Source organism: Melitaea cinxia, chromosome 29, assembly GCF_905220565.1.
Source record: "Melitaea cinxia chromosome 29, ilMelCinx1.1, whole genome shotgun sequence".
Classification (NCBI taxonomy): domain Eukaryota; kingdom Metazoa; phylum Arthropoda; class Insecta; order Lepidoptera; family Nymphalidae; genus Melitaea; species Melitaea cinxia.
Window position 1 is genome coordinate 3,291,198 of NC_059422.1, and position 13,894 is coordinate 3,305,091.

The following is a 13,894-nucleotide window of genomic DNA, read 5'->3' on the forward strand; positions in this document are numbered from 1 at the left end:
ATATACCCTTAGGCTTCTAAAATTATAATAAGCCACGATTAAATCCGAAAAAGTTGTTTCATTGTAAAGAATTATGAACCATAAGCTACAAAGCACAAATCAAATTACGTAAATTTCGTACGTGATCATTACGAGGCCTAATGTAAATTATTTTTATCATTAAATGTTGTCATTCAACGTAACAGTATTACTAAAAAATTAGATAAAGAACATCAAAATTGACATAATAACCTACGTAAGAGTTAACACGAAATAATAATTTGAATGAACACTATCTCAATTATAAGTATTTCGTGATTTTTATGACTCAATACACTGATAACTTGAATATAAAAACCAAAATTGTGTTCAGAATATCATTCAATCATTGTAACTTGAACCAAGAAGAAGCAGAACAGTCGAAGTCAAAATGACTACAAAAATTGCTTTTATTGCATGCGTTTTCGCAGTTGCTGCTCAGGTGAAATATTATTTATTATTATTTTGTTATGTTAAATAATAGCTGAGTCAACAGACGTGCCCTGACTTGTGACGTTTCAAACGTGAACTGTTTCAATGAGGTTGAAATAATCGTTAGGTTTTTGTAATTTTAGCTTATAATAATAATAAATAAAAAAATGGCTATTCATTTTTATTTATAAAAATATTATTTTATATACATTTATTATTTTTACAGACGATCTCAGCTCAATGTATAGGCGCTTACAATGGATTGGGACTAAACACCTTAGCTTTGGAGGCAGCTGCACCCTGGGCTCCAGGTTATGGTGCGCCATGGGCAGCAGGACCATACGCTGTTGAAGCTGGACCCATCACACCATTTACCCCATCCAGCGGTGGAGGTTTCGCAATCACTAGCTCCTCTCCAATCTTCCCTACTGGTGTTACCGTGACTTCTGAGAACGCTTACGAGGGACCATTGGCTGTGTCTGGAAAGCTGCCGTTCCTGGGTGCTGTGGCCTTGGAAGGTGCATTACCTACTCTTGGTTCTGGTGCTATCAACTATGGTTGTGGAAATGGCAATGTTGGGATGCTGAACGAAGATTTAGGTATTGGCCCTCTTGGGTACAGAGATGTAGCTTACAATGGCTTTGCTGGTCCACTGGCAGCTGAAGCAGGTCTTGCAGGCCAAGGCTACGCTTACAACGGCGTCGGTTATGCTGGATGTGGTCGTGGACCTTATTACTAAGTGTTTTTAATTAAGTTCCTTATATTAGTTTAAAAAAGTTGTTAATATACTTCTGAAATAAACAAAATGATTTTAATCATATAATTTTTTTCACGCCTTTTGTTGTAAATACAAGTAACGTAACTCTCGTATCACAAATGTCAAACTTGTACCTAAACCGTGCTTATTTGAATAGGTGTAAGAGTGTTAATTTTTTATGAATCTATATATGTATTTATACATATAACCTCGCATCTACATAATCGGTTGCTAGAGATAAAATACTTGTACAGTTTTGGGTTTTTATTGCAATCAAAGATATAATTTATTAATTAATGTGTAAAACCATTTTGATATATTTATTTTGACGAATAGCATGAATTTCATGTGATATTTTAGGATTAATATTTTTATTTATTTAGAACACTAACAGCTTATACATACAAGTTTTATCATATAGCATACAACAAATAATATAGCCAATTACAAGTTTCCCTAAAGTTAACAAATTAGTATTATGGAAATATCGTTCAGAAAAAAAAAGAAAACAACAGTCACAATCAGTACATTCCGATACACAAAAAATGATTACAATAGAATTTTGATGTTGCGAAATGGTAAATAACACTTAGCAATATACATACATATATAACATATGTAAAAGAGGCAGATACATACACATCATACATATACAAATCCATATATACTTATAGTTTATACATTGCTACGATGACTCAGATAGTATTTTTATAATATTAGTTTTGAATTTTCTTTACTTTATGAAGATGTCAATGTTTTTAAATAATTTGTTATATGTATGAGTAAGTCTCAGTAACAGCGAGTTTTATAAATGAATCGAATAATGTTGAGGAACTTCTAACATAGATGTATTACGGGTACGATATTCAGGAGCTCGATTTTTTTTTCAGATAACTAAGTGAGGGCAATCAATTTTAATATTTACTATATCATAGAGCAGACCCATATCAATAAGAATACGTGTCTGCTCCAACGAAAGCATTTTATGTTCTGCGCATCCAAGTTCATAATTACCACAAATTTGACGACAGAGAAACTTTAAATCTGTAATTATTTTTTTGTATACGTTCTAGGCGGTTCTGATAAATGCGGTATTGAGGTGACCATATAGGACTAACATACTCTAAAACGCTCCTTACGTAAGCCAAATATACACTCTTAATGGCTGATATATCTATCAAGAAACCAGATTTTTTTAGATTTTTTAGATGAAGTTGGTACTCGTTTTGGGTTCATATACAAGTATAAATCCTGTCTGGGTGTCTGACTTTCATGATATCCCCCTCACACATCAAGCAACTGATCCCGGTTGTTATCATAGACAACTAATACCGATCGTTACTCATAGTAAGCCTGTTCCTTCATGCAGGTTTTACGAAACCTTGTTTTTGCTCTCCTATAATATGATGATATTCAACTTCTATCGCAGTCATAGCAGGCACAAATTAGATTTTGCATGTATGTGTATTTTCGCTATTTGTGGAACGTGTTAAATTATTAAAAATTCAATAAGATTTAGATATGGTTAAATGAGGTAGGGGTATTTACTTCTCAAAATATGGAACATCCCGACTGAGGAAGTAACTCGACCTTACAGAAGATCACAGCTAAATAACACTGTTTTCTGTTTTCACTGTTTCTGTCACTGTGTTAAGTTCTTATTGGTAAGTAAGGTGACCAGAGCTCCTGGGTGGGGATTGGAGTTAGGGTAGGCAACACGTTTGCGATGCTTTTGGTGTTACAGACGTCTATAAGTACACAGTAATTGCTTGCTATCAGGTGAGCCGTACGCTTGTTTGCCGATCTAGTTGTATAAGAAAAGGTGCGGATAATGTAGTAGTCGTACATTATTCTTTTATATTATTTTCGATACTAGCATTCCCCTCACGTCTTCGCCTACGTGGATTCACGCTTCGTTCCATTTTATTCCGTTTAAATATAAGCTGTCACTCAGTTATAACGTAGAAATTTCCTGGTGAAAGATTTTTTTATAAGATACTAGCTGTGTTTACGACTTCGTCCACGTAGAATTCAACAAAAGAGTTTTTGTCAATTTCTCACGGATATAAAATAAATAAATTTCTAAAATAAAAGTAGTCTAAATTACTCCTTACTACATCAGCTTTCCACCAGTGAAAGTCTTGTCAAAATCGGTCCAGCTGTTTCAAAGATTAGCCGGAACAAGCAGACAGACCAACAGACAGACAAAATTGTAAAAAATGTTATTTTGGCATATGATCCGTGTAAACATCCATATGCATTTAGTAAAAAGCGGTTATTTTAATATTACAAACAGACACTCCAATTTTATTTATTTGTATAAATGTTAAATCTGTAACAAAATACTCCTTTTCCTATAATATAATTTATTTATTTATTTATGTAGGAAGCCAATGTAGTATACAGTGGTTTCTATCATACCTACATAGTTAAACAGAATAACTTACACTATACACCACACTTAAAGGCTAACTCGGCATGCAATACTTTTTAAACAGTTGCTTCGAAACTTATTTATTTATTTATTTATTTTGGGAGGAACAACAGCTGAGAAATACAATGTACAAAATTATATAGAAATAAAAAGCTACCAATAGTTCCCAGACCAATAGTCTACTGAATATTAAAAAGAAAACTTACGTTACAAATAAGCCGTAGTAACAAAAACACGTATAGATTACAAAATGTGGTTAGTGAAATGATGTAAGCAAACAGAGCATATATAATAACAATAAATATCTATCTTATGACAAATTAACTCACGAATAAAAATATAAAACAAACTATTAAAAAAGTACAACAATTAAATCCGTGCCAAACAGTAAAAAAAATTTAAAAGAAAAAAGTAAAAATATGTAGGTATATGTAAAAAAACAACGAATTCTGTAAATATATATAAAAATTACAAATATGTCTATCTATAAGTAAAAAGTAAAAACGGTTCGAGCTCCAAGAAAGCAGCTGATTTAAAATATAATAATGACATGTATGTTTATAACTACTGTGTGTACGTAACTAATTTTCATTAATAATTAACTGACTTCAGGAAGTACTCTAAGAATTTTGATGATCATCAGTGAGTGATGAAATCGGGGTTTTTTAGATATCAATAAAATCTAAAGTATAAGAGCTATGTAATTGAAACTTTATATGTTTAATAAGTTCACTATTGACATTATATTCCGAGAATTTTGTTTATCTATTATAATCCAAACCCAAGTTATGGGGGTTCAAAAAAACGACGAAGCACTTCGAGAAAAGATAGGTAGTCCTTGTCGTTTTTTTTTTGGCTCGTCTTGGCGGGGTTACTACCGTGCCCCCAGATACTTCAAAAACTTTAACATTAAAATGAATTAAAATAGATATCTTGATATTGATGTCTAAAATCTTTTCTACTTGTTGTTCGTACAATATTCTCATAAAATATATGAGAGTAGCTTTTACCCGCAGCTTCGCTCGCATTGATTTTTTTAAATAAAATGAAATGAAATCGTTCATGAACCGATTTTAATAATTCTTTTTTGTTGGAAAGAAGATATCCCAAGTGTGGTACCATGATAAGTAAACCAGGATCTAATGATGGAATCCCAGAGAAATCTAGGAAAACCCTCGAAAATCGTAGAGACAGCTAGTGCGTTTGTTAATTTTTTTTTGTCTACTTACGTTGTATTACTTGTCGATGTAATTGAAGTCGGTTTTTTTCGTTTGCCAGCAAACCAGTTCAAGAACAAGCCAGAACATATACTCGGCCTTGTGAAAATTTAAATTGCTTTTAGGTAAAGTTGCTTATAATAAATGTTAGGGGTCTAGCTTTATTGATTTATCATCTAAAAAAAAATGTATTGGCTAACATGAATTTGATAGGTTTAAAACATTAACCTTTTCTAAGATTATAAAAATACGAGTTTATACCAAATTAAAAGCCAGTAAGTTAAAATTAAAGTTAAGTTCCTGAAATTACCCGCTTAATTTTATTAAAGTACATTTTATTATAGATAAAATCTCATACATACTTCACTATAAGGTTGTATTAATTTCTTATCTTCTACGCATTTGTAATTTGTAAGTTTTATCTGTAACTTATTACAGATATTTTAGTCTTTGACGTTTATCTCTACTAGCTGTTTACTTCATGAAACAGAAATAATACTGATAATTGCATGAACCTACATAGAGACAGATGCCTATATCCAATAGTAGTATGTCACAGAACTGTGATTGAACCGTGATTGTCATGAATTTTTATTAAAATTAATTAATTTACATTCTACGGAAAGATAAAATCACTTGTAAAATATTAAACTATGCATGATCAACAGTTTTAAATATTTAATTCGTTTAAACTAATAATAATAATGATTTTTAATTTTTCATGATGATGATGAAACAGTATTATCGTTTTTAGCGTTGGTTAAAAAATAAAAAACTATACGTTTGATTAAATCATTTATATTAACAAACAATAAAATTGTATAAAAGCTTACAACCTAGCACCACATCCACATCCACCAAAGCCGAAACCTGGTCTGATTAAATCAGCTTCAAAGCCATAAGATCCAGGCAAACCGTTATACGCTAATGGTGCGCCTATTTCCGCCCGATAACCAAGTGGACCATTAATGTAACCAGGAGTAATGTCCTCATTAGTTATACCAACGTTGCCATTACCACAACTGTATGTAACAGCGCCTGCTCCAGCTGTTGGCAGAACTCCTTCCAAGGATACAGCAGCTAAGAATGGCAAAGCACCAGTTACAGCTAGCATACCCTCGTAAGCATTTTCTGATGTCATAGCGACTCCAGTGGGTGCAATAGGAGAAGCGCTGGTTACTGCAAGACCGGGTCCGTTAGATGCAGCAAGATTGGCAGGTCCAATGCCAAGACCAAATTCAGAGCATGGGGCGCCTAATGGAGTATAAGCTGGTGCCCATGGAGCTCCTTCCCTTACTATTCCAGGTCCCCAAGCTAATCCATCAGAAAAGCCATTGTAAGCTCCAATACATTGTCCAGAAATGTCCTGTAAAATTACCAAAAATAATAGTTTTTTTTTCTAAAATCATAATCTAATACAAATATATAACCAAGTAAGAATATTTACCTGCACCAATACAGCAAAACAACATACAATAAAACTTTTGGATATCATATTATATTTTTTTTGATCACGTCTATTACTGCTGTAGAGCTTTGAATAAAAGTACAGTCATTTTACTTTTTATACAAATATATTGCATTGTTACAAATAATTATGAGGAAAGTACAAATTGTGAAAATGTACGTGTCATTATAAAGTAGCAATCTTTGATAAAAGTTTAATGTGTCAAAATGATATTAATATGATTATTTCAAAAACAATATGGTTGGAAAACTTCTTACCAAACTCTCTTATCACCATTTTCGGTATTTCAAAATCAAGTATGATAAACTGTGTAATTTACTTTACAAAATCGTGTGGCTGGTGCCACTATAAAAACGTTAAAATATTTTTTTCATATCATTCTGTTTACATTTGACTTAAACACAATCATGTCTTCCTTCACCATTCTGTTACTTTGTTTTCAGGCCTGTTTGATTCATGTAAGTTATTTATTAAATTCACGTTTTATTACTTACTACTGAACTTCGTACCGTTTTTTTCCGTTAAGATATCGATTTTTCATATTTTATTGTAAACAAACCCTGTCCTGAAAAAAAACAGACAGTAACGAACAGAAAAAAAATATTACTATTTGATGCAGTCGCTTGGCAGCTATGTGCTATGTGTGTGTATAGATTTCGGTGACGCACTTTTATTTACATAATTCATATTATAAGCAGTTACAATCCGTGGTTCCTTGTTTTGTTCTGTTCTGAAAACAATTTATTACAAAATTACAACTTTCAAACAAAAAAGTAAATTCTTCTTCGTAATATTAATAATAAATATCATTTGTACTATCTGATCTCATCTTTTCGCTTCAACCTGTAATATCCCACTGCTGGGACTAGGCCGCTTTCCCCAAGTAGGACAAGGATCAGAGCTTAATTCACCACCTGCTCCTGGTCTTTATTCTGATCATTTCTCGATCTTGATTTTTCCTTTCGCTGATCTCATCTTTTAGTTCCACTGAATATTATATGATCCTCATATATTTAATATGTCAAATTTATGTAGTTTATTTTTCCTTTCAGAATGCATATAGCCAGTGCCTTGGTTCAGCTGGATATGCTGGCTATGGCCCGGGGATAGCACCTGCAGCAGCTGGTGCCTATGGTTACGGACCAGGATTTTATGGAGCACCAGTAGCAGCTGAAGTTTTACCCGGCTATGGTGGTTCTGGTGTTGGCGATGTTGCTGTAGCTGGTGAAATGCCAGTCGCTGGTACTACACTCGTTGCTGGTCAAGTGCCAATTATTGGCGCTGTGCGCTTCGCTGGCGAATTACCAGCAGCTGGTACTGTCTCTATTGCTGGCAGCTGCGGATGTGGTTGTGGATCCTCTGCGTATGTTTATTAAATTATAGTATCATCATTAATAAATAAAGTGTAGGAAGATAAATCAAATTTTGTATTTTTTCTTTACTATTTCCAATTGAAACATTATAAAAAGTTTTAAATTATATTAAACACTCTTTACTCGTGACTCTCCGGATTACCATACTTTTTATAAAACTTATATGATTGTAGGTAAAAGTATCTACACGAGTTTAGCCGTGCATAAAAATATTTCAATAGCATTAAAAATAAATTTGAAGATGCATAGAGTATATTTTTTCTTGCAAAACTACAATGAGTTAAAACAACACAGTAATATTTCTTTGAGGTACAAACCAGTCTGATAAGGGTTTAACTCCATTCATGCGGTCACCCAGACCGCTGCGGTCTTCGAACCTGGCAGATTACACTGTTCCACAGGTCTCTCCGTCCTGAATCTCAAAGTATTTATTTATTTATTTGGAGAACGTTACAGAAACAATTACAAGAATAACAGCGTAGCATAAAAAATAAAAATAGATACAAATTGTCTCCTTTATGTCTCACTAAGAATATAAGGGTAAAATTTACAGCAAGAATATTAATATTCATAATCTAGAGTTATTGGAAACACCAAGATAATTGATATATACAAGTAATTTCTTAGTTTTAGTTTAAAACAAATGCTCGGGAGCACGAATGTCTATTTCATTAAGTAATCAATTTTGTAAGACACACATTCTGTCAAGTTCGAGTCAGTAAAGTAAGTTTTGATGTAGTGTGTAGCTTACGTGAGTAATTTGGTTTCAAAGTTGAACTGTGGTCTCTTCGACCCGGAGAGACCACAGTTCAACTTTCGGAGACTACTTAACTTTTTTGAAGTGTAATGATAGTATGATATTTTATTTTATACATTTGAACACCTTTAAAAATGTCACATACTGGCATATATATCAAAAGCAAGAAAAGCCGAAGATTTCACTCAAAAAAGTGGGTTGTTAGGTATTTTTTGTGTCCGACCCACTTACTGGTGAACAAGAAGAATTTGAAGTTCCAGCAATAAAATTGTGATGGTCCAATAAAGGATCGAAACGTCGCATGAATTTGCAATTGGTGGTTTGATTGGCACCCTATGTCCACTTTCCTGCTAATCGTCAAAGAATATTTATAACAAATGGACACAACGATAAATAATGAAAATTTACCGAGGGGATTTTTTTTTAATAACATCAAACAAAATTATGGAGAAAAAGTTGTACAACATATTAAGATGCCTGATGATGGTCCAATAAAGGATCGAAACGTCGCATGAATTTGAATTGGTGGTTTGATTGGCACCCTATGTCCACTTTCCTGCTAATCGTCAAAGAATATTTATAACAAATGGACACAACGATAAATAATTAATTTTAATGTTTTTTTTTCAAAGAAATAACGATATTTGAATAAATAAATACCAATACTACAAGTAAACGTTAATATAGGTATACTTTGAAACTACTATAAACTTTTTAGCCACGTACATTTTGGAAAATCAATTATAATTAAATTACAAGTAAAATTTACTATCAAATAAAAAGTAAATAAAATAATAAATAAAAGGAAAATAAATGCCAAACATATTTGATACACAGATGAAAATTTGACAGTGGTTAAACATATCACAAAATCAGTACATATTTTTAAAACTACTATATACAATGTTCTATGTACTTTTTATAGTAATTAAAATGATGGGGTGATTACCTTTTCAATTTCGAAAAACAAAAAGCTCAAGTTCGTCTTTATTTTATTGCTGGAACTTCAAATTCTTCTTGTTTACCAGTAAGTGGGCCTGACACAAAAAATACCTAACAACCCACTTTTTTGAGTGAAATCTTCGGCTTTTCTTGTTTTTGATATATATAGAAAGAAAGAAAGAAAGAAACACGTTTATTCGGAGCATCACTCAAAAACGCAGACAGTTTTTACACAAAAAAAGACACACTTAAATAGACATAATAATAATTAATCAATAACTACATATAGAAAACAGAAATTAACATGACCAGTAATATAGACTACAAAATACTATAACATCAAAAAAAAAGTAAAAAAAAATGTACATAAAAAATTCCAAAGAAGTTATGAAAAAAAAAAGACGAATAAACAAGAAATGTGAAAATGTGTGATTATATGACCAAATAATACCGCCGGCGGCTAAGTGCTGTGCCCCAAAAAGGTATATCACTCAGCTTGGTGTTGGCTTTCATAAAAAACAAAAACCAACCAAATATGCCAGTACGTGACATTTTTAAAGGTGTTCAAATGTATAAAATAAAATATCATACTATCATTACACTTCAAATAAAGTTAAGTAGTCTCCGAGGGGTCGAAGAGACCACAGTTCAACTTTGAAACCAAATTACTCACGTAAGCTACACACTACATCAAAACTTACTTTACTGACTCGAACTTGACAGAATGTGTGTCTTACAAAATTGATTATTTAATGAAATAGACATTCATGCTCCCGAGCATTTGTTTTAAACAAAAACTAAGAAATTACTTGTATATATCAATTATCTTGGTGTTTCCAATAACTCTAGATTATGAATATTAATAACTAATCATCTTTACTCTTCTTGCTGTAAAGTTTAACCTAATATTCTTAGTGAGACATAAAGGAGACAATTTGTATCTATTTTTATTCTTTATGCTACGCTGTTATTCTTGTAATTGTTTCTGTAACGTTCTCCAAATAAATAAATAAATACTTTGAGATTCAGGACAGAGAGACCTGTGAAACAGTGTAATCTGCCAGGTTCGAAGACCGCAGCGGTTTGGGTGACCGCATGAATGGAGTTAAACCCTTATCAGACTGGTTTGTACCTCAAAGAAATATTACTGTGTTTTAACTCATTGTAGTTTAATGAAACAACTTTTTTCGGATTCATTTCATTGTGATGGTCCAATAAAGGATCGAAACGTCGCATGAATTTGCAATTGGTGGTTTGATTGGCACCCTATGTCCACTTTCCTGCTAATCGTCAAAGAATATTTATAACAAATGGACACAACGATAAATAATGAAAATTTACCGAGGGTATTTTTTAATAACATCAAACAAAATTATGGAGAAAAAGTTGTACAACATATTAAGATGCCTGATGATGGTCCAATAAAGGATCGAAACGTCGCATGAATTTGCAATTGGTGGTTTGATTGGCACCCTATGTCCACTTTCCTGCTAATCGTCAAAGAATATTTATAACAAATGGACACAACGATAAATAATGAAAATTTACCGAGGGGATTTTTTTTTAATAACATCAAACAAAATTATGGAGAAAAAGTTGTACAACATATTAAGATGCTTGATGATGGTCCAATAAAGGATCGAAACGTCGCATGAATTTGCAAATGGTGGTTTGATTGGCACCCTATGTCCACTTTCCTGCTAATCGTCAAAGAATATTTATAACAAATGGACACAACGATAAATAATGAAAATTTACCGAGGGGATTTTTTAATAACATCAAACAAAATTATGGAGAAAAAGTTGTACAACATATTAAGATGCCTGATGATGGTCCAATAAAGGATCGAAACGTCGCATGAATTTGCAATTGGTGGTTTGATTGGCACCCTATGTCCACTTTCCTGCTAATCGTCAAAGAATTAAAATTAATGTTATATAAATAATATTATTTTTTCTATTAACAAAATAATATAGCGGTCTCTGCGACCGCACGTCGATAATCACGTGACAAAAATGAATAACAGTGGTTAAGGGTTAGCAGATTGAATTTTCATGGGTTTTAGTTAAATCTATATTTTTTTCACGACATTTATTTTATTAAAAAGTTAAGGAATTTTTGTGTTAGTTATTTATTAAATTTTAACTTTGTATCAAATATTTCTTCTTAGGAAAGTTAATTCTGCTCTGCTATGCCCCTTAAGGGGCTACACTACCTCAGCTCGAATTCAGATTTCACCCATACTAAAAACACATGAGAATTGAGAGCGCTTGGTTGTTCATCGCGCGAAATATATGTATTTTCTCATCACAAACATTACCAATAGTTATTTTTTTTAAAACGCAACATATAAAATGTTCTTCATACTTATTTTAATTACCATGCTTAATCTCAAGTCCATAACTACCATATTTACTGAGATATTAAGGTTTTAATACAAAAATAGAGGTAATTTTGCGATTTTTGGTATCGAGAAAATTTTATGGAATCGTGTTTTCGAAACATATGAAAGATAGTTTATGTCCTGAACTTTAGCATACATAAATTTCAAACGTAAATATTCAGTAGTTTGAAAGATATGGACATCCTGCCGAGTGGAAAATAAGCAATTTGAGGTAGCATACACTCTTAAGTTTTAGTTGTTGTACAAAACAATATATATATATTTTTCACAAACACGAAGAGTTTTTGATACAAAATTAAGAATTCGATTATCTCCCAAGCAAGCATTACTTCTTTATATGTTACTAGGTACTTCATTTGCGTGGACTAGGAACAATTTTGTCATACATGATTTATGCACGCAGCGGAGACTCTCAAAAGAAAAAAAAACCCAATTTTGAAACATTCTTCATTGGTATTCTGCTCTTATTGGTCTTAGCGTGATAATATATAGTTTATAGCCTTCATTCGTGGTGAGGTACTCGTTATAAATATATACTATTACATCTCGTGGTCATGAAACATGTTCTTATTAAATAATTTAAGCTTTACTCATGAACTTGTTCATAAGTTAGGTTTAAATTACTAAAATACCTATATATATTTTATTAAACTTATTTTTTTAAAGAATTTTCGACTTTTTTGGATAACAATAGATGCAAATAAAAATCGCAAATATGTTTTATATCATATAATTGCTTATCTAATTACTCAACAAATAATCTTAAATTAGAAGAGAGGGCCATGTCCACACCCTCTGTAACCAAAGGCAGGACCAGCAATACCAGCTTCCTTAGCCACTGGAGCAGCAAAACCTCCTAATTCTCCTACAACTGGACCATGACCACGTGGAGCACTAACTATTTCACCAGTTAAATCTTCACTGACCATCGCAACGTTGCCATTACCACAGCCATAGTTAGTAGATCCAGCACCTGCTGTTGGCAAAGCGCCTTCCAACGTTACAGCTCCCAAGAACGGAACAGCCCCAGTTACAGCGAGAGCACCTTCGTATGCATTGTCTGATGTCATAGAAACGCCAGTGGGTGCGATTGGAGAAGCACTGGTGATTGCAAGACCACCACCATTAGATGCAGCAAGAGCAGCAGGTCCAAATCCAGATGCCCATTCAGCTGTGGCAAAGGGAGTGGTAGTAATAGGTGTGGTGGCCCAAGCAGCTGGGCAAGGGCCGATCCAGGGTGAACCAGCATCCCAGGCTAGGGCATTTGGAGCGCCCCAAGCCAAACCTTCAGTAGCTATAGGGTTTAATGCCGCACCGATGCACTGACTTGATATGCACTGAAATGAGGAAATTATTGAAATAATCTTTTAGAAAATTTATATATTTATTTTTGCAAGTATTCTGATAAATATTAAATTTAGGTCCTTTTCCATTTGGATACTATTTAAAATAAATCATATCTAAGTCAATTAAAAGTAAATATGAAGAAAATTGTGAAAATAAATAACAAATAACAAACATTCTGTATAACCTTTCTAATAAAAAAGAATCAATATAATGAAAATTATAAAATAACTACTAGCTGATCCCGCAAATGTTGTTTGCCATATATTTTATTAATCTCCTCAACCCCCCCCCCCCTTATAATTTAGGGGAATAAAAAATTGATGTTGACCGATTCTCAGACCTACCCGATATGCACACAAAATTTCATGAAAATCAGTCAAGCCATTTCGGAGGAGTTTAACTACAAACACCGCGACACGAGAATTTTATATATTAGATACGTCGAAAACAATAATTAAATGTTTTACTGAAAAATTTACCTTAACAAGTAAAACTTGAGCGCAAAAGAGCAGGATCGATTTTACAGACATTTTAATTTAGTTGTAAGTAATGCAAACAAATAATGACACAAATTTATGATTAGGTACTTTATATAGGAGTTTAAAAATGCAAGAATTCTTATCACTATATTAATGAAGTATGTTAAAACAATTATGTAAATATTACGAAAATTGTATGTTACGTACTGAGTATAACTTATTTTATTATTATGAAAATTCCGATAAGAATTAAGTAACAAATATG

At 32.5% G+C, this 13,894-nt stretch overlaps 4 protein-coding genes across 4 annotated transcripts; 2 read left to right on the plus strand and 2 right to left on the minus strand.

Moving 5' to 3' along the window:
• The first annotated feature begins 409 nt into the window (after positions 1–409).
• On the plus strand, positions 410–1,189 carry LOC123667718 (chorion class B protein PC10-like). The gene is made up of 2 exons (XM_045601557.1): positions 410–460; positions 677–1,189. The coding sequence occupies exons 1-2, from the start codon at positions 410–412 to the stop codon at positions 1,187–1,189; spliced, it is 564 nt and encodes a 187-aa protein (XP_045457513.1).
• A 4,498-nt stretch (positions 1,190–5,687) lies between these two features.
• On the minus strand, positions 5,688–6,414 carry LOC123667719 (chorion class B protein PC10-like). Its single transcript, XM_045601559.1, has 2 exons — positions 6,409–6,414; positions 5,688–6,224 (listed from the first exon to the last, which is right to left on the minus strand). The coding sequence occupies exons 1-2, from the start codon at positions 6,412–6,414 to the stop codon at positions 5,688–5,690; spliced, it is 543 nt and encodes a 180-aa protein (XP_045457515.1).
• A 129-nt stretch (positions 6,415–6,543) lies between these two features.
• Positions 6,544–7,702, plus strand: LOC123667720 (chorion class CA protein ERA.1-like). Its single transcript, XM_045601560.1, has 2 exons — positions 6,544–6,636; positions 7,379–7,702. Exons 1-2 carry the CDS (start codon positions 6,544–6,546, stop codon positions 7,700–7,702), a joined length of 417 nt encoding a protein of 138 aa, XP_045457516.1.
• Positions 7,703–12,570: 4,868 nt separating this feature from the next.
• LOC123667721 (chorion class B protein PC10-like) lies at positions 12,571–13,680 on the minus strand. Its single transcript, XM_045601561.1, has 2 exons — positions 13,630–13,680; positions 12,571–13,140 (listed from the first exon to the last, which is right to left on the minus strand). The coding sequence occupies exons 1-2, from the start codon at positions 13,678–13,680 to the stop codon at positions 12,571–12,573; spliced, it is 621 nt and encodes a 206-aa protein (XP_045457517.1).
• Between the last annotated feature and the right edge of the window lie 214 nt (positions 13,681–13,894).

Excerpts from the sequence above, each read along its gene's own strand:
- LOC123667718 (XM_045601557.1), top strand. The coding sequence starts at position 410 with ATGACTACAAAAATTGCTTTTATTGCATGCGTTTTCGCAGTTGCTGCT. Across the intron at positions 461-676 it reads TTTTCGCAGTTGCTGCTCAG|ACGATCTCAGCTCAATGTAT; the intron begins GTGAAATATTAT and ends TTATTTTTACAG.
- LOC123667720 (XM_045601560.1), top strand. The coding sequence starts at position 6,544 with ATGATTATTTCAAAAACAATATGGTTGGAAAACTTCTTACCAAACTCT. Across the intron at positions 6,637-7,378 it reads AATCAAGTATGATAAACTGT|AATGCATATAGCCAGTGCCT; the intron begins GTAATTTACTTT and ends TTTTCCTTTCAG.
- LOC123667721 (XM_045601561.1), bottom strand. The coding sequence starts at position 13,680 with ATGTCTGTAAAATCGATCCTGCTCTTTTGCGCTCAAGTTTTACTTGTT. Across the intron at positions 13,141-13,629 it reads CTCAAGTTTTACTTGTTAAG|TGCATATCAAGTCAGTGCAT; the intron begins GTAAATTTTTCA and ends TCCTCATTTCAG.